We start from the raw sequence: 19,853 nt of genomic DNA, 5'->3' as shown, positions 1-19,853 counted from the left end.
ATTGGTTCTTTATTTACCCTTTTTTGGTCAGTAGTATCTATACTTCCATACGAAATTATTACGTCATACTTTAAGGTTAAGGTTGTTTACTAGGGTAACATTCAAATATGTCAAAAGTACTTTGATATTACAAATGTACACTGGAGGACTCAGCCTACACCGTGCCATGCTTTTCTTTTTTATTTGTTGGTTTTAATTATTTTTTTATAACTACTTTAAATATGTATTTGTTTTTATATTTATTTTAGACAACGATGTCGATGGGAACCCCTTTCTAGACAATGTTAGGGTCCTTTATGTAACAATTGCGTGCCAAATCATTTTTCATGGTTTATTTCAATGTAGTTTCCTAAATGGGCTTATAATGTTCACATTAAAATATTAGCTGCTGTTTCATTACAAAAATGAAAGATGGCCAAATTGTTTTGCCATCAGATTTCAAAATGCATTGAAAAAGGACCAGCTAAAATGGTTTAGAAATGGATTATGCAAGTAAAGAACCAAGTCCGGAAACAGATGACATGGATAAGGATACGACGTCCGTATCCGCATGTCTCTCTGGCTCGTATTAATCGTTATTTTGTACATGTTGTTATTTAATATTACTAACAAACGAACCACTTTAGAAGCGCACATTGCAAGTAAATAACCAGAGGGCCAAAAATCCAAAATCGTTGTCGGCCTCTATATTTATTTATCGCTCTTGCATGTTCGAGTGACAGAGTTTTCCAATTTTTTGGTGTCGGCGGTAGAGTTAGACCAAGCTAAGTTTGCAGCGATTTTGATAGCCCACTGTGCAAGTGTTATTTAAACGTCTTTCATAGAAGTTTCACGTTTACAGTCTGCATGGGCTATCAAAATGGTTGCCAACTTAGCTTGACCTCTGCTCGTGAAACAGTGACTGAATGCGGCTAAGTACTGCGGTTGTATCACCTCATATGAATTTTTACATACGATGATTCATGATTTAGAATCGCACTATGCAGGTGTACTGCCCAGCCAGGTCCATTAAGCAGTGGCTGAATACTAATACGGATACGGTTGCCTTATCCACATATCTCCATTATTCCATCCATGAGCTATCATTTTGTACATAAATATGTGTTCATTTACAATCTAACGAACCTATTTAGAATCGCACTATGCAGGTGTAGAGCCAGGTCCTAAAGCAATGGCTGAATGCGACACTGATACGGACACGGCCATCACGGGATCAGCAGCTCTCCGCGCCGCGGACGTCGAACGTGCGGCCCTCGAGCGCCGGATCGCCGTACGGCCGGTCGTCGTACTCTGCGTCGCGGCCCTGTAATTACAAATTCTCATAGTGACAGTCATTCAAATATATATGAATGTCTGAAAGCCCACAAATACGTGCTATCATCCGCACATTTTGCAAATGAACATAGCATGTGGCTTCAAGTTAAGATTCAGAAGCTCTATGGTTATTTTTATTAATTTCAGGTAGTGTGAGGCGCGCTTCAAACGGTCATAGTATATTTTTAATGTTGTAACTGTTTGTATATGTGAGAACCTGGTGGCCTAGCGGTAAGAGCGTGCCACTTTCAATCCGGAGGTCGCAGGTTCGAACCCTGACTCGTACCAATGAGTTTTTCGCAACTTATGTATCATTTGATATTTACTAACCGCTTTTCGGTGAAGGAAAACATCGTGAGAAAACTGGACTAATCTCAATAAGGTCTTGTTCCCCCTCTGGGTTGGAAGTTGGAAGGTCAGATGGCAGTCGTTTTCGTAGAAACCATTGCCTACGCCAATTCTCGGGACCTCAGGCTCCCATGAGCCGTGGCAAAAGCCGGGACAACGGGAGGAAGAAGAAGAATGACACAATAACTGTTTACCTGCGTGACGGAATCCACGGGGGGCCCGCAGAGCTTGACGCAAAGGATCTCCTTGTAGTTTTCTAGCGCCAGCGCCAGTACGGAGCCTCCTAGCAGCACCTCACAAGAAGTGATACGTTCGGGTGGTGTGTATACTGCTATTAGCTTTCCTGTGGGGTGTAAGAGGCTGGTTAAAACTACATTACGAGTAAGTAAAAAACCGGCCAAGTGCGAGTCGGACTCGCGCACCGAGGGTTCCGTACTTTTTAGTATTTGTTGTTATAGCGGCAACAGAAATACATCATTTGTGAAAATTTCAACTGTCTAGCTATCAAGGTTCATGAGATATAGCCTGGTGACAGACGGGCAGCGGAGTCTTAGTAATAGGGTCCCGTTTTTACCCTTTGGGTACGGAACCCTAAAAAAAAGAGTTACATAAATGCAGAAACATCTGTATTTTTGATTTGACCTTATTTATTTATTTGTACAAAAGAAAAAAACCTTACAGTACAAAAGGCGGACTTAATGCCATAAGGCATTCTCTACCAGTCAACCTTAAGGCTAAGCAGAGAGATCGTGGAGACCTTAATGGTCCTCATTTATGAATAATGGCGATATAGGAGCCGTACCGTGACCGGCCAGCTCCAGTAGGCACCCGTGATCACATTCTCCAATATTTGTCTACTACTTACCTGTATGAAGGTCCCACAGACGCACAGACAGGTCCCTGCACGCGTCATCCGCTGACAGCAGGACGCCGCCGGCCCGGGCGAGTCGGAGACGGGCCGGAGCCGCCCCGTGGCCGCGTAGCGTTAGGCGGCAGTTCCCTGCACGGATAATAGTTTGTGATTCAAGCGCGTTTGAGAATAGGCAGGTCCGCACTGAACGAGCCGCCTCGCAAGGAAATTGCCGCGCGAAGCATCTCGGTCTGTCTGTGTAGACGTGCGTCGGCCGCATTGCCTCGGGCTAGGTATTATATGTCTCCACCGACCGAGCTACTTCGCGCGGTAATTCCCTCGCGAGGTTGCCCGCTCTGTGTGCACCCGCCTAATCAAGTAAACATAAAACGTATGGCACCAGAAACCTCATTTACTGACCTATATGTCGAATTTTGCGCTGACAATATTTTTTCACTTATATTCCTTTATGTGTAGATCAAAGGAACGCCTCATTTGACCGACCAGCGCACATTGCGTATACATTTTATTTTTATGATATAGGAGGCAAACAAGCAGACGAATCGCCTGACACCAGCAACGCCAGAGGGGTTTTAAGTGCGTTGCCGGAATTTAAGATGGGAGTACGCTCTTTTCTTGAAGGTCGTATCGGCCCGGAAATACCGCGGATACCTACAGATTCTCGTTACCACACCAGAAACATCGAAAAACGAGACTGTTAACTTTATCTCCGTCACTCGCCATCGCCATTAGTGTGACATGTATAGCCAAGCATTTCGAGTAACTTTAACAAGTTCGCGGTAGTCCCGTTAAAACTGATCCACAACTAAACCCACCTGTAACCAGATCCCACACCCGTATCCTTATCAGCCAACCCCGACACCACGCAACCGTCCGCAGAGCTGATAGCCAGAGCTACCATGTCACAGCCAGGCTTCCACTTCTTGAAAAGGGTATGACTGGAGATCCTACCTGTGACTAGATCCCACACCAGTATCCTAGTATCAGCCAACCCCGACACCACGCAGCCGTCAGCCGAGCTGATAGCCAGGGCTACTGTGTCACATCCAGGCTTCCACTTCTTGAAGAGTGTGCCTGACTGGAGGTCGTAGACCACGATGAAGTTAGGGCTGGGCTCGTCTAGTTCTCGGGAGACCACGCACACGTATGAACCTGGAATTTGGGTTCAAATTAGGCTTTTTTGTTCTAGCAACGAAGTTAAAAAGAGGTGAGAATAAAGACGTGAGGGTTGAAAGAGGTGACTAGCAAGAGGGGGTTAGTAGAGTTGTAAGAGAAAAGATAAATAAGTGAACCATTAATAAATAGGAATAGATTATGCTATAATTTTATAGTCTGCAAATGAAAGAGGATAAAAAAATACCCAAATCACTAAAATTTTGCTTATTATAATTGAAAAGTTCCCTGGAATTTTCCAGGTTGCCATGATCAGATACAACATACGAAACTTCAAAGACTACATAACACTGAACTGATTACATACGAAATTTCAAAGTAGGTTTAAAAAGGAGACCTTAAGGCCTCATAGGCACGAGCGCTTTTACAACGCGCGTTAAAAAAGCGTGAATGACATAAATGGATACATGTGTGCAAATGGATTCACACGATGGCGGTGGCGCGATGGTTCTCCATACAAACGTAGTCACGCTCTCAATCTAAAACAACTAGCTAAATATATTGCTCTGAAACTTTGTACTTACAATAGGATAAGATATCTATGCCTGTAATTAGTTTTAGCTTCAGATACCATAGTTAAAAAAAATACAGCGAATTTAAGTTTTTCATACAATACTAATTTTTCCTGTATTTTGTTTCTCTTATAAACTGGAGCTATATAAACTAATTACAGGCATATATTTACCTTATGTCTCTGTATGTGCAAAGTTTCATTAGAATTCAACACGTAGTTTTAAAATGAGAACGAAACTCCGTTTGTATGGGAAGGTGAAATTTGGCCTAGCTTGCCGGGACTTAAGCGTTGGTCGTTAAATCGAATTTAGCGTGAGGATGGATTCAAGCTCTTTTTTAACGCGCGTTAAAAAAGCGCTCGTGCGAATGAGGCCTTACATGACAAGCAATGCAGATTTTCGCAGAACACTATCTGTTGGTTCCCTGTTTCTCTTAAAGAAAAGACACTTTCCACAAGTAATTATGCATGCTTATAGTGATACAAGTGTCCGGCGAAAGGACAGATGTAATAACGCCTAATTCTTTTAAACGAGAACAAGTGGCAATAAGTATGGGACTCACCCTCATACGTGATGGCAGCCTTCGACGTAACGAAGTCATGGTGCGGAATACGTAAGTCGTAGAGAAGTTTCCGTGACGTTAGTGACCATACTAGGAGTGGGAACGGCTTTTGCGTCTCGTCTCCGCATACCAGCACCCTGTGTGATGGAGTAAGATAGACAATCAAGTCTCCTATTGTACGCAGTATGTAGTATAATAATGTGTACTCCTTATGGCCAAAATGTGCTCCTACTCTTTGTACAGTGAAGTAATATATGTAGTGAGTAATTCGTAGAGAGTTCACTCCGTGTACGCGACCGTGTTGAAAAAAGGCGTCGACATATTGACTACTTTACTTTGGCACTTTTAGAGCCTAGATATGATATTGTAGTGTGAGCTACGCCTTATCCTCGCACGTGTATACCGCTCTACTATATAAGCTGTTACTTATGTTATTTTAGACGATATAGATTTATACTCCGAGCAAGAGGTATAATTTCAACGTCCCACACCAAATGGCGACCCTGCCAGGAACTGCTGCCTTGCTCGGAGTATAGATCTATATTGTCTAAAATAACATAAGTAACAGGTTATAGAGTAGAGCAGTATACACGTGTGAGGATAAGGCGTAGCTCACACTACAATATGGTTTCCATCTAAAACTGCACGGATTGGGTGGTCGCTCTGGTATCCTTGTCGTGTGTTGTGCCTGTAGTTATGCGTCACTTTACAACGTGTCAGCCACGGTCACGGCCGTTCTCTCGTTTAGTGCTCGGTGTAAACTTGACTTGAAACCCTACCTTCCATCGCCAGACACCAAGAGCGAGTTCAGGAATCTGTCCTCGCCAGCCTTGAAAGTGGTGACACAGTCCCCAGTCTCGATGTTCATCAGGTTGACGTACATCCTATTGCGCGATAAGGCGACAAGGTGCTTGGAGTCGTGGAGGCCGTAGTATGGCATCTTCTGGTTCATCACGCCTTTTAGGGATACCACGAATTTACCCTGAGAATGCAAAGAAAACTGCAGTTTGGCAAAATTTTGTAATAGTTTCCAAATTATTTTTTACACTTATTTCATTAGGGTATTTTGGAACCTGAACATGTGTATAAATATATATATATATTTGTATAAATAATTTTCAACTAGCGGCCCGATTCGGGATACGAATTAGATTCACAAGACATGAAATAGTAAAGATGTGACGTCCCACGGGTAAAGGTACCTTATGGCGGTTGGCGCTTACGCTATTATTAACGCCGCTTCAATTAATATTGGATGGCACTCACGTCGCATAGCGCCACAATAATTTGCGCCGCTATGCGGCGTAAGCGTCAGCCGCCATAAGGTACCTTTTGCCGTGGTTATGATTATTATTGTGGAACGTCATATATCTTTACTATTTCATATCTAGTGAATCTCTAATTCATTTCTCGAATCGCGCCGTCTGTACCAGAAAAGTCGGTACGATTAGAAACGCACTCCCCCACTTAACCAACTATTCCCTACCAGGGTGCATAGCCAAGATGCCCATCAGACTTATATTGACCGGGATATAGACCGTGATTACCTTTTGTATTATTTGTGAGCTCCCGATATTTCGACGCAGTTACATGCATCATGTTCACGGGTGACTGAAGATAGCGGGTGGGTGTCAAAGTTGTGTAGACAGCGCTCTGTCTACCCTCATTCTTGCGCGTCGGCTGCGTTCACTTTCAACGTTACCAATGGTCGCATTCACACTTGTTGGTCCGGTCGCGTTCACACTCGTTGGTCTGTCCAAACACACTACACTCACGGTGTCACTACGCGTGTTTGATTCGGATATCACTGGTTTTTTACACAAACAAATCACAGGATCCCGGTCAATATAAGTCTAGTGAAACTAACCGTGAATCATTCAAAACTCTAAGATGCCCATCGTTTGCGCCGTAGCGAACGAAACGCTAATGTATCTCTGTCGCACTAATATAGAAGAGTGATAGAGAGACATTAGCGTTTCGTTCGCTACGGCGCAAACTATTGGCTTTTTTGCTAGGCCTCCAGGTGTTATGACCCCGAGTTTTATGTACATGTCGAAATAATGTCGAAAAATCATAAAAAATCCAATAAGATTTTTGTAGTTAGTTGGGTTATGGGTTTATATGGGTTATGGGTTTGCTAACCAGTCGAGGAGCGCTATAGTTTGTTTGTACTAAACCTAATAAGGCACAAATCCCTATTTTCGCGTTCTGCATTCGATTTAAAAGGAGCTTTTTCAAATGGGAGTAAAATGCAAAAGGGATGGTTTATTTAAATTTAAAACATCACGTCTCGCGCACTTGGTTTTGCACTGGATCGTTTTAATCATTTAAATGCCCCATTAACACATTCGCTGCGGCAATTTGTGTAAGGTTGCGTTTCCACCAGATACGTGCGAGGATGCGTAGCGAGGGATGTGTGTTATTAAGAACTAATAGAATAACTTCATTAACCCATCCTCAGCGCAGCTCTACTTAGAAGTTATCTATTCCCTCGCAACGTCTCTGGTGGAAACGCACCCTAACTCTTAATGAAATGAAATTCTTTATTTTCAGGCAACTATTGGCCCATAGATATACACCTTAAAAATAGCATACATAATATTATAAAATATATATTAAAACTAAAACACAAATTTATGGCTGCGATGCAGTTCGCAACCCCGCAGTGTCAGGAGCCGGCCGCGGTACCGCCGGTACTTGACACTCTTCGGACTCCTCCTTGGCGAAGATCGCTAGATATTCAGTAATAAGCAAGCATACTTTGCAAGCTAGCATGGGGTCTTTCGACCACGCAGTGGGTTCATGCATCTTATTCACACTAACCTGATTGAGGTCATAGACCTTCAGCTCTCGTTTACACAGCACCACACAACGGTACTCGTCGATCGGTACCAGGTTGATTGGTTGGGTGACTCCGGTGATCTTTCTTACTAGTTTGCATCTGTAAAGAAGTTAGGACGTAAGCAGGTACAGATGTAGTGCATAATCCTTTACCATCGTATTTTCTCGGAAACGTTCGTATTTATCATGCTACTTCATTCAACCTCAGTTTTTTTTTGTACTGAGACTAACTGAAATAGCATGACACGTTCGTACGTTTCCGTGAAAATACGATGGTAAAAGATTATGCACTATACCTACTTACATCTGTATGTGTTGGCAATCCATACTAATATTATGCTCTGAATTATTGCCATTAGACTTTATCCAGGCGCTATACTTATAGGTACTCTAACTAACTACTGGAACTAATTCCACGCAGACGAAGTCGCGGGCAAAAGCTAGTATTTATATCAATGCGAGTCAAAATCGCTTGCAAGCTTGAAGAGATTTAGACCTACACGGGAATATGCGGGAATCAGGGGCATCCATAAAATGTTCGATTAAGTGACACTATTTTTTAACACTTCTGATAAAGCTAGGAAGCTAGGAAGGAGGACGGCTTTAAATTCAATAATACAAATTTCTTCTGGTTATTAAGGTAGCAGCCATGTATACGCATCACGTCCCCGACAAAGCGAGCCTTTAAGTGGAATGCCCTATCAAGTTTATTCACAGGGGAACAAACTGCTCTTGAAGGATTTCCCTCGAATGGAAATCGTTGTGTGCTGATGTTTCATTCATACCTGTAGCATATTTAAAAAGTGACAGTCACTTTAAAGCTTAGGTTGAAAATTCAGGACAACTATTGGTAAAAATATTTATCAGTACGGTTTTTACTCACTATTATTTTTAGTCGCTTTTGGCGACATGTTTCGGATTCTTTGGGAATCCATCCTGAGGCACGAGTGTCCGCGGCGGTTGTACGTCGTGCACTGCCCGCGCCGCCCGCCTCGGCGCTCGTTGCGCACGCACTGATGGGGAGTGCACGACGTACAACCGCCGCGGACACTCGTGCCTCAGGATGGATTCCCAAAGAATCCGAAACATGTCGCCAAAAGCGACTAAAAATAATAGTGAGTAAAAACCGTACTGATAAATATTTTGAAATATGTCTCACGATAGTTTAAGTGCGATAACTATTGGTAAAAGTAAAAAATAAACAATACTTAGTACACTTACTGTGTGACATCCCAAACGCAAATCTCCTCCCGTTCCGTCGAAACCGTCGCCACAAACTTCCCTCTCGTATCAAATCTCACAATTAAATCGTACGTCTTACTATCAAACCCACCCACCATAGCCAAATCTCTCTTCTCCTTCGTCTCTACTATCTTCCAGAACTCCTCGTTGGTAGGAAAGAATGTCGGTATAGGCGGTTCCCAGATTTCTTCCACCCATGAGTGGACTATTTTGGATTTGATTTCTGTGCCTTCCCTTTGGCGTTTCTCCATGGTGGTTCGGAGGAGGCCATAGAATTGTCTGTGGTCGTAGTCTAATGCGTAGGAATGGTGCTCGAAAACCTGAAATAATGTTTAGATTTTTAGTTAGGTATTACATCACGAAAGGCCGAAGGGATTAAAGACACATTTACTAGCCCAGAATTACTGGCGAGAGTTCGGCGTTAAGGCTTCATGTCTTGCCTTGCCAATAATGTTTTTACATTAATATGACTGAATTAATACAATACAGAACAGAGTTAGTCCTTGGATTTTATTTTAAATTATGTGGGGTAGGTAGGTAGGTACTCAATCGCTTGGTTGAATTGGTTGAAATAACTGAATTACGGATAAAATCACATTCCATAATAAGTCACAGGGGTCACAGCAGGCCTACCCTATTGATCGGACGATTGAGTGGCATAGGTACCACTTACATACCTCTTTAAGTATCTCAATATGTTCAGGCAGGGGATCTAAGTGCACTAAAGCGATGTCTTCCAGAAAATGTCCGCAGTCGGTAGCCGCTAGCTTGTCGTGAACCCAGCTAAGTTCGGTGAAATATGGTCTTGTAGCGAATGATTCTGGATCGTTTTTGGATAAGTGGTAGTGCTGGAACGGTAGCTCGTCCAGTTTTCGAGTGTTGTAGCTGAAAAAAATTTTTTTGAGACCTGGGCTTGTAACGTTTAAGAGTGATAGGAAAACCTTGCCTAAATGAATCTATTAAATGGGTCTTACACAGATTTAGGGTCTAATATGCCTTTTCTGGGCCTTAATTTGGAGATTAAAAATTTGAATTAAATGTCATTCGTAATACTTGATCAAAATAATGCCGGTGTTTCTATTAAATTTGATGATCAATTGCACACTGGACAAAGATATAATGAATAAGAAGGGGTTTAAAAAAAGTTGTTAATGTAATACTTATGCAACAAGTTTAGTCTTACCATTCGTCTGAGAATTTGTTTTCTTGCGATATAAGCCGGCCAGCCATCTTCGGGTCGTTTTCCGTGTACCAGACACCCTGTAACAAAACATTGATAGTTTAGTGAGGCAAAGCGTTTGAATGTTATACATAACTAAGGTCCACCCCACACTAGCGTCTCCCGAGCCTCGGCGCGGCGTCTAGTCATGTCAACTCTATGGCTGCTGCTCGACACAACGTTGGCGCAACTGCGCAGCGTCATCATTTTCCATAGCGCTGACTAGACGCCTTTACGGGAAATAAGGGATTGCCAAAAAAGGTTACGGGTCCGGCAATCCTTTTTCACGCAGTCGAGTATGAATAAGATTCACGAAGCATACCATATCCGTATTGTACATACCTCGTAATAGTCCACCAAAGTTTTTCGTACTTGGTCCTCGCAGTCTTGCAGGTATCTGTCGCGCGCGGCGCCGGCGAGCGCCGCGTCGCGCCACCGCGCCGCGCCGCGCGCGTCCCAGCGCAACCACGGCGACAGCAATGCCGCCAGCTGCGGCCAGAATAGGGACGCGGGGGCCCACGGTACTGTGGAAACTCGTTATAGGTATTATTATTTCACATGAACGTTGAAAGAAGGAATAAGGCATTTAGAAGTTATGGTGGAATAAAGAAACTCACATACATGCATACAAACATGAACGCTGATTACACTCCTTTTTTTGGGCAGTCGTGTAAAAAGAAGAGAATAAAAGAGTTACTCACAGTATGTCTCTTCGCTCCTAAACAGCTCATCGTGAGCCAGCATGTCCAATATCTCCGTATCATCCAACCCCCTCCTCGCGGCCGTCAGCAGTGCCAAACACGTCTTAACCCGTTCGGCGCCCAGCGCCGCCTCCGTAGTGATGAGGATCTGCGTCAGTTGACCTTCCAGGTCCTCGCAGATGACCAGTTCTGGTGCTGTTTCGGGCTCGGACTGCTCGGTGAAGGTTTCCGCTGATAGGGAGATTTGCCAGGCTAGGATCTGTTGAAATAGTTATTTGTGCAACAAGAGAGGAAAGTTGGTTTTTCTTGCGAGTGTTTATTTTGAGTCCCGAGAAAGCGAAAGACTCTATAATTGAATCACGAGCGAAGCTCGTGATTCTAAGGTAGAATCTTGAGCGTAGCGAGGGACTCAAAAACACGAGATGTAAAATAACTTTGCTCTCGTGTTGCACACATAATTTTTCACCTCAGTAGTGAGAACATATTAAAGATTAAAATGTATTTCGAACTACACAGAATAAACAGAAAAAAAGTATTATAATATGTACGATACGATACGATACGAGACGAGACCGGACCGGACCGGACCGGACCGGACCGGACCGTACCGTACCGTACCGTACCGTACCGTACCGTACCGTACCGTACCATACCATAAAAAAAATGTAATAAAAGTATGAAGTTCATGGCCTTCACTAAATTAAAGAGCTACATTGTTTCACTCCCTGGAGTGAGGAAAGTCGCACTTTCCTCACTCCAGGGAGTGACGAAAGTAGGCTTGTTCGTGCTGCTGAGGTGAAAAAAATATTGATTGAGATTTTATCATACAAGATTTCAACCACGCATTTCTGTGACAAAACTAGAAGTAGAGTTTAGATAAATTTTGCATTTAGATAGAATTAAATAGTATAGTTTTTATTCTTAAACACACAGACAATAGACATACATTTAAAGAACATAGTGAACATAGTGGCGTCCACTAGGCTCGCCGAGGCGAATCGCAATAATTCGCCTTCTATACATCTGCGTCTATTGATGAAGAGCCGCGGCGCGTTGAATCGAATTTACCATTCATAGTAAATGTATAGAAGGCGAATTATTGCGATTCGATTCGATTCGCCTCGGTAAGTCCAGTGGACGCCAGCCTTTAAAATAAAGTGTCACGAAATGGCCCCATCTCAGCATGCTGCCATATAGGACCATTTAGTTAAGCTGCTCTCGTCTTGTTATACGCGACCACACAGCTACCCTACACCTACAGTGAAACCGGTCACAAGGCCATAGGAACATTTACCTTAGCATAAAGCGGTATAGTGCACTTCTGAACTCAACATTATCAGGCGGTGAAGCTCCGCTCCCTTGCTATACGAGGCCGCACACGCAGCGAGTGCCTCTAGTAGACCTTGTAACCAATGGAATGTGTACCTTAGCGTAAAGCGGTATGGTGCACTTCTGCACAGCCTTCACCGCCGCATCGGGCGGTGAAGCCGCTCCCGTCTTGCTGTACGCGGCCGCGCACGCTGCCAGCACCGCCCGCGCCTCGTCGGCTCCGACCGGCGGCGCGCGGACGACTTTAGGGCCGTCTTCGGAGGACAGCACCGCCATTATTGCGGAGCTTGAGGGCTCATCGGTTTCTGAAAAAACAAAATTGCGACGATATACAATCTACTGTGAAGGTAACGCCTCAGCGAATGAATAATGGTTATATCAGTTATATGTGTATTAACAATCAGTAAAAAAAACAATAACAATGCCCAAGCATTGTGGCGTGACTTCCTAGGTACCATTTCGTAAATTAATATCAAGATAATAAGATCTGATGCACACATTCTTAGCTAAAGGGAATTAAGTTTAGTTAACTTTACCACCCCTCACACCACCACAAAATTGTGCCACTACATAATTTTAAAAAGGGCACATGAAAATATCTACGACGACGTTTCAACTTCTTTCTCGTCAGGATTACGATGTCAATCAAAATTTGAATTACCTTCAGTGACTGTAACAATCATTTTAACGTTGCCTGGCAACCGTGAAGGCAGCCACCGTGCACCTCGCAGCGCATCTGCTCCCACTACAAGTAGTAACGCCGGTCGGGCGCGCCCCAATGCGCCGAGAAGTTTTGGTAACGCCGCTGACAGTGATGCTACGTCCTGTACACACATTTATAATCATACCTAAAGGGCAGTTGCACAAAGCACAATCAACGGACTGATTTTTAACGTAATTCAGCAAAAAACTATGGAACTTCCCATACAATCCCAGCAGAACTTAAAGAAGGAACATTCTTAAAATTACCGGTAACATGTAAAAAACCTTATGCAAGTTTCCACTTAGAAATTTCCCGTTCAATTAGTTACTCAATGTTCTTAACTGTTGACGACTGTTGCATTCACTATTCACGTCACTCATTGGCGTCTATTTCAAGTGTCATAGAAATCGAAACTGTAAAAGGTTTGGCAATAATCGCGCAGAAAAAAAACCCCGAGTACATTTGATGCTTACATTCCTGCCGCGATATGGCGTGCCAGCGTGCAGGACATGACACTGGTCCACGATGGATTTGAGCAGCTGGTGCGAGCTACTCGACTGCGGAGTCAGCCCCACGAATCTATAACAAATTTTTTGCTTATTTAACGCTCTATTGACGCTGATTACGATTTTTACTTATCTTAGGGACAAAATTATGCGGAAGAAGTAAAGTTACCACCCGTTTTATGGAAAAGCATGTTGCGTTAGCCAGACGGCTGAGGCTATTCGAAATACTACAGTCACTAGAGGTCGAACGCCGAAGCCTACCGATTCAGGGCCTGAGAAGGCGAGAGGGTGCACTTCGGCCGGGCACCAAAAACAGGGACATGGGTCACACGGGCAAAAAGAAGAGGAGAGGAGATAATATTTGTGAGTGTTGCATTTATTAGACTACTATTAGGCTATAGAGGGCGTATGTATATGTTTTGGGAAGGATTGCTCACTTTATTACCTGATTATAACAACGAGGTCCTGTTGCCAAGTAAGCGCCAATGTAGCTACTCGGGCTACTAAAGTAGCCTTGCCGCAGACGGCGCCCGCTATCAATGCCAGTGGGACTCTCTGACACGTGATCTTAAATTGTCTGTTTTACCCTTAGAATGCTTTTGCGGGGTGTAGCCTTATATAGCGGCAGCGGCTAGTCTAAATATGTATTAATACCAGTGGGACCTGACTCACTAGAACACGTAGACTTGTCTGTCTTACCCCTAATGTGATTTGTGGAGTACAGTTACCAACATACCTGATAATAACAGCGAGATCCTCTTGCCAGGTAGGTGCCAATGTTGCCGCTCGGGCAACTAAAGTAGCCTTGCCGCAGCCGGCGCCCCCTATCAATGCCAGTGGGACTTGACTGTCGCCGGTCACGTATCTGAAACGACATTAATGGTTAAAGGGATTACCATATAGTTTTTTACTGACATCCAGAATTAGGAAAAGTAATAATATGTGAGTGTTGTGAAATTAAACAATGTATTTTTTATGTGAAACGTGAGTGAAAGGTAAATTGCGGTTTACGATTTATGACGTATTAAAAAAAACTACTTATAGATAAATCTCGTTCAAACCAATTTTCGGTGGAAGTTTGCATGGTAATGTACATCATATATTTTTTTTAGTTTTATCATTCTCTTATTTTAGAAGTTACAGGGGGGGGGGAGCACATTTTACCACTGGAAGTCTCTCGCGCAAACTATTCAGTTTATGATTACAAAAGTATAGGTAATACGAATAACGTCATATGAAATATACGCTAGCAACGCAACTGCCAAAGGGTCTACCGGGAGTTTTTGGAAAATCGTACCGCTTTTTAAACGACGTCAAAAAAGGAGGAGGTTATTCAGATAACAAATCAAATCAACCTTCGAACCTACGGGACCTTAAATATGTTCCATCTGGTAGTTGAGGTATCTTCACCAGCGACATACGAGTATTTATAGGTTTTACTGAATAGAATAGGTACAAATTGTACCGTACGATACCTATGTAAGTATAGTGTTGAAATAGGTACTTACGTCTTGAGTTCATTAAGGGTGATCTCTCGGTTGGAAGTACTCTGAGCCGACTTTTGGCAGAATGTGAGGTGTTCGTTCAACTCATCGAACAGGCTGGAAGAAAAAAAACATGTTACAAAATCTAGACAACTTTTTCGGATTACTCAAATATATACTTAAATCATGTCTCAGGTTCCTTTGTCTTTATTCTTTATTCAAACAAACACAAGTATAAGTTTACAGCGACCTACGCCAAGACACTTATACTGTTAATACATAGTCAGTATCATAAACATGTATACATTTTTCGAACTACGAGTATCGCTAGGAACTTAAATTAAATAAATTCCCTCTTATCTTAATCGGTAAAATTTCAATCCTTTTTTAATTTCAATCTAGTCACTTATCATCTACCCACTGTATATCCTAAGAAGCCCAAACTTAATAAGAATAATATGTTATTCTTCTATTACTTAGTTTCTATGACCACCTCCGGTCTCCATCATCAGGACCAACTTGGTGATTCTTTCGTTGTAGTTGTAGGGTTTTAATTTAATTAAAAAACCTATAAAATAAAAGAAAATACACGGAAACAGGAAAAACAATGCACATAAAATACTTGACTGTCATATGTATACAGTTATGGACCTTATACCATTATTGTAAATTGTACGCAGAACGCCTCGGAGCATGATAACTTTAATTGCATTCGGATGTCAGCTTACCTCTATAATTGGATTGGTATAGTACCTGTCCCAAATACCCCCAGTACGTGTTCTTACTGTCACTGGTATCTATTTACAAAATTCCATTTGTGCCAGCTCTTGTGAATCGACCTGTACTTGTGCCCGACACTGTTAGTGGTATCTGTAATGAGTCTACCTGACAACAAATTTACCTCCCATTACAGCCGGCAGGTGTCTTTCTCTGGAGCGCGGATCGAACTCCTTCAGTGTACTTTATCTCGCTCTAACCTGGTCGGTATTCCATTACAGCCGGCAGGCGCCTCGCTCTCGCCTATAAGCGTGTCGAGCAACGCGTCGAGCCGCTCGCCGAGCGCGGATCGAACTCCTTCAGTATACTCGTCCTCGCCGCCGGGGGCGGAGCGCCCGCGGACGGAGGCTCTGATTATATTGCGCTCGCTTAGATGAAGCTGCAAAAGAAAATTCTGGTCAAATAATAGGTTTGAAATACAAAATGAGGGTAGGCTGTATCAGGAACACATCCGCAATGGTTTACATGAAACATGTCGTGATGGACAGTCATTGCGGAGGCTGAAGGCCGAGTTCCGCGTAGAGCCGAAGGCAGAAGGCAGAAGCTTTTATGTTTAAACACAGAACAATAGTGCAAGTTTGGTTTGCGTAGGACTGTAGGACCAAAGTCCCGGAGCGACTGAGAGGGGCGCGCTTCTCGCAAATTTCTCAAGTATTGTAATTGCGAAGGCCGAAGGCCGAGCTCCGCGTAGGGCCGAAGACCTTTCGTTCCCTGTGGTCGGTAGAATGTTGTCTCTTACCTGTTTGTTATTGTGTGCTCCTTCGTAATCATACCTTCAAATCCTTCTGTAAATTATGCAGTCGGCGCGTCAGCTCCTGGTGGTGCGCGGCGTCCGGCGCGTCGGGCTCGGCGGCGGCGGCGGCGCCGGCGCGGCATACCCACACGCAGCGCCGGGCCGCCTCCACGCTCATTAGGACTGTGTGCTGGACTTCCTGAAATTTTTGAAAACGTTGATATCGGAGCGAAAAATGGCACTTTAAAATGTCTCATGCATTCTAACGCCTTAAAGAGGTGTAAACATTTTAAACATTTTCATTAGTCCGAACCAACACTTTGAATGCCTTGGACAACATCTCGTGACATCTCTACTGTATATGGTACCAACTATGAAGTTATTGTCTATAGGTTTATAAATAATACCTGTTCTACTACAGTTGTAAGGTACGCGTCGCACGCCTCCTGAGGCAGGGTTCGGACCAATACGTTGAGTGCCTTCGCCATCTCGCGACGCCAGCGCGCCGGCGCGCCGCGAACGAGACGGTAGCATGGCGGCGTCCTGCTCTCGTCTAGGCTGTACCTGTGTTGAAGAAGAAGGTTTATAGATAAGCATAAACAAATTTATTTAGTTCGTTAGAGTTAAACCAAGAAATGTCTGCAGAGATTTTGACAGCACACGCAGTGCAGGTGTTATTTTAAACGTCAAATTTCTTTGAAATGATGATGAGAGTTGAACAACACTGAGCAGTAGCTATGTTTGTACCATTTGTTGAGCAGCGTCTTGTCGGCCTCGTCCTGCGCGGCGTCTAACGCCGCCTTAAAGTCGGCGCACTCCAGCGTGTGGGGCAAGAGCGGCGTGCCCAGACCAGAGTTGAGGAACAACACTGGGACTACTGCTCCGAGCTCTGACTGACCTGGAAGTAATAGTAGATTGTTAACCAAGGGATGAAAGGCACTCATTTCTGTCGAGGTATTTTGGCGCTCGAACGCAGTGAGAGCGCCAATAGTCCGAGGCTGAAATGAGTGCCTTTCACCCGAGTTAAACACTCTACTTTTCATTTCGAATACGAGGAAAGTAAAATGCATATTTTTTAACCATGACCAAGTGTATATACATTTTTATAGTATTTCTTGAGGGTACTTTCAATTAACAATTCAGGCAAATGTGTCGTTATTTATGGAATGGAGAGTCAAATATCAGAATAGAAATTGTATAACAAATCCATTTAAACTCAAATTTTAATTACTTATCTTAAAAAAATAAAAAAATCGTACTTCGAAAGTAAAATGCTCTAGTGCAGACACGTATCATTTTCTGCACACCTTTTAGAACAACAATGACCCTCTTTCAGAGCATGAGAAATGAAAAATAATAATAGGAAGTAAAAATACTGCCCGTCTGTAGAGGCTCATGATGACAATTGAATTTTGGACAGACCAACGAGCGGGCGATTTGAGAATTTTTCCCAATTTTCTCAATTGTTGTTCCTAAAAGCCTCAATTTTGTCTTTGAAGTACACTTACGTGCAAGTTCAGCTATACACAGCACGGGGAAGCGATGGTCTCGCTGTTGTTCTAGCGGTGACCGCCAGTGTAGGTCCGCTACGTGGATCCTCCAGCCGCGTCGGCGCGCACGCACCCGTAAACGGGCTGCTGCGCCGCATTGCAGTGCGCCTTTTTCCGCGCAACAGTCTGTGGGATAAACTAATTTATAGTTTTGAGTCACAAGACAAGACAGACAAGACAAGATCTGTCGTCAAATTAGTAAGTATTTAATGCAACTATCACATGTTAAGGCTTACTTACAAATTTGAGAACTAAAGGAGAATTTTTATGTACCTACTTAACCGTATACAATGTCATATATGGCGGATATGATATCAACTCTATTGACAGCTATTAAAGTTCAAATTTTAACAAATATTTTTTATTACATGCAGTAAGGGGTAACGATATATACTAGTAGTTTAGAAACTGATATACTTGTAGTACTATTATATTCATATATTAGATGACCTGTTACAGTGTATACTAGAGTTAGACCAAGATAAGTCGGCAACGATTTTGATGGCACACGCAGTGCAATTGTTATTTTAAACGTCAAACTTCTATGAAATTATATGACTAGCTCTAGCTAATGTATTCGTGCAGGGTGTATGAGCTAGGCTAGCGAATAGATTAATATAAAGAGATCTTTCGAATCGAATTAAGTTTTTTGTAACCTTTAAGTCTAAGTCCATTAGGTTCAATTTACCTTGTGAATCCGCCGCACACACATATATGAGCATGGCTTTCTTCCGTCTCGTTCTCTGCTGTGGCCTGCCCAGTAACTGTGCTCTATGGTCTTCAGGCAGCGAGGCCACGCCGCTCGGCATGGGGGGGCCTTCGGCATCGCGGGGGGAGGCGCACGTCACTGGAGAAGATAGGGAGATGGAGTCTGTAATGTAATGTTTGTTATTAGTATATTTGAAGTGAAAGTATGTCTAGATCTGACATAAGCACTAGTGCAATAGCACTAGCAAAAGTAAGTAGTGGGTGAGACAGTAAATTTTCTCAGCCGTTTTAGAAGTGTAACTGTCTTACGGTAGATGTCGTTAGGGTGCCTCCCTAAAAGGCTCATATGGTACAAATATTTGCTGTGTTGGTGAGGTCTCGGTAGCTCAGATGGCAGAGCACTGGGCTAGCGACTCAGTGGTCGTGAGTTTATGTCTCACCAAAGACAATAAATTTTCCACTTTTAATTTATTTCTAAGCCTAATAGCATCGTTAACAGACGTTTCTGCTTGATACAAAATTAATTCACTAGCAAGTAGTAAAATACTGACTACTTATGAGTCTTATACAAGAAATAAAACTATGAAAACGGATTATATCGCGTATATTGAATTTATAATACATCCCGACGTTTCGAACTCTTTACAGCGTTCGTGGTCAACGGGAGTCTTATACTTTTGCAAATGGCGACCTAGCTATCCCAGGAAGCATTTATACGTCATTATGACGTCCGTTACGTCATTATGACGTCGCTGACGTCACTTTGCCACCTGGGATGCATTCGCCAGGACGCAGCTTTAAGACAGCATATGAATGTGACTAGGTAGGTACCACTGAACATTGCATATACTATGATTGAGCATTAAAATATGTGGCGTTCCATGTGTTAGGCTAGGACAACGTACCAGACACACTAGAGCCGACCGGGCGTGGTCCCTTCAGCTGCGGCCGGTGCGCGGGCGCAGGCTCGAGTAACTGCGTCGGCGCTGGTTGGTCTTCCCTCTCTTTCGCTCGCGAGCGGTAGGACGGTGACCTGAAATAATTAAAAAATGTTGATTATTGCAAGTTGTACCTACAATTAAAAAATGTGGCCACCGAATATTTCGGTTCTGATTTTGATTACGGTTAATAAAAGTATGTAAGTCAAAATAACGAGATGCCAATCCACATTGTTCAGACTATACTGAACTGTTGCCATATTAATGAGAATAATAGCGCCCTCTTGACAATGATCATTACATTCTAAGCCGGGCTTTAATAAATAATAAAATACCTTTATA

The 19,853-nt window shown here is 43.1% G+C and overlaps 1 protein-coding gene across 2 annotated transcripts in view; it reads right to left on the bottom strand.

The window, feature by feature from the left end:
- Positions 1 to 920: 920 nt before the first annotated feature.
- Positions 921 to 19,853, bottom strand: part of LOC134751100 (NACHT and WD repeat domain-containing protein 2) — a 66,342-nt gene continuing 47,409 nt past the window's right edge. For both annotated transcript variants that reach the window (XM_063686444.1, XM_063686443.1), the window contains 24 exons: positions 19,479 to 19,606; positions 18,554 to 18,736; positions 17,824 to 17,991; positions 17,063 to 17,213; positions 16,723 to 16,879; positions 16,356 to 16,514; positions 15,783 to 15,961; positions 14,830 to 14,922; positions 14,058 to 14,186; positions 13,289 to 13,394; positions 12,774 to 12,936; positions 12,209 to 12,417; positions 10,784 to 11,042; positions 10,425 to 10,606; positions 10,047 to 10,123; positions 9,541 to 9,748; positions 8,843 to 9,183; positions 7,604 to 7,721; positions 5,560 to 5,762; positions 4,781 to 4,917; positions 3,485 to 3,685; positions 2,528 to 2,662; positions 1,857 to 2,005; positions 921 to 1,303 (listed from right to left, as the gene is read on the bottom strand). In XM_063686444.1, the coding sequence (XP_063542514.1) occupies positions 1,214 to 1,303; positions 1,857 to 2,005; positions 2,528 to 2,662; positions 3,485 to 3,685; positions 4,781 to 4,917; positions 5,560 to 5,762; positions 7,604 to 7,721; positions 8,843 to 9,183; positions 9,541 to 9,748; positions 10,047 to 10,123; positions 10,425 to 10,606; positions 10,784 to 11,042; positions 12,209 to 12,417; positions 12,774 to 12,936; positions 13,289 to 13,394; positions 14,058 to 14,186; positions 14,830 to 14,922; positions 15,783 to 15,961; positions 16,356 to 16,514; positions 16,723 to 16,879; positions 17,063 to 17,213; positions 17,824 to 17,991; positions 18,554 to 18,736; positions 19,479 to 19,606 (3,925 nt within the window). In that variant the 3' untranslated portion in view covers positions 921 to 1,213. The remainder of the gene's footprint in view (positions 1,304 to 1,856; positions 2,006 to 2,527; positions 2,663 to 3,484; positions 3,686 to 4,780; positions 4,918 to 5,559; positions 5,763 to 7,603; positions 7,722 to 8,842; positions 9,184 to 9,540; positions 9,749 to 10,046; positions 10,124 to 10,424; positions 10,607 to 10,783; positions 11,043 to 12,208; positions 12,418 to 12,773; positions 12,937 to 13,288; positions 13,395 to 14,057; positions 14,187 to 14,829; positions 14,923 to 15,782; positions 15,962 to 16,355; positions 16,515 to 16,722; positions 16,880 to 17,062; positions 17,214 to 17,823; positions 17,992 to 18,553; positions 18,737 to 19,478; positions 19,607 to 19,853) is intronic.

This window comes from Cydia strobilella, chromosome 21 (assembly GCF_947568885.1).
Source record: "Cydia strobilella chromosome 21, ilCydStro3.1, whole genome shotgun sequence".
NCBI classification, from domain to species: Eukaryota; Metazoa; Arthropoda; class Insecta; order Lepidoptera; family Tortricidae; genus Cydia; species Cydia strobilella.
Note: the sequence above shows the minus strand (reverse complement) of the source record. Positions and strands in the feature narration are given on the sequence as shown.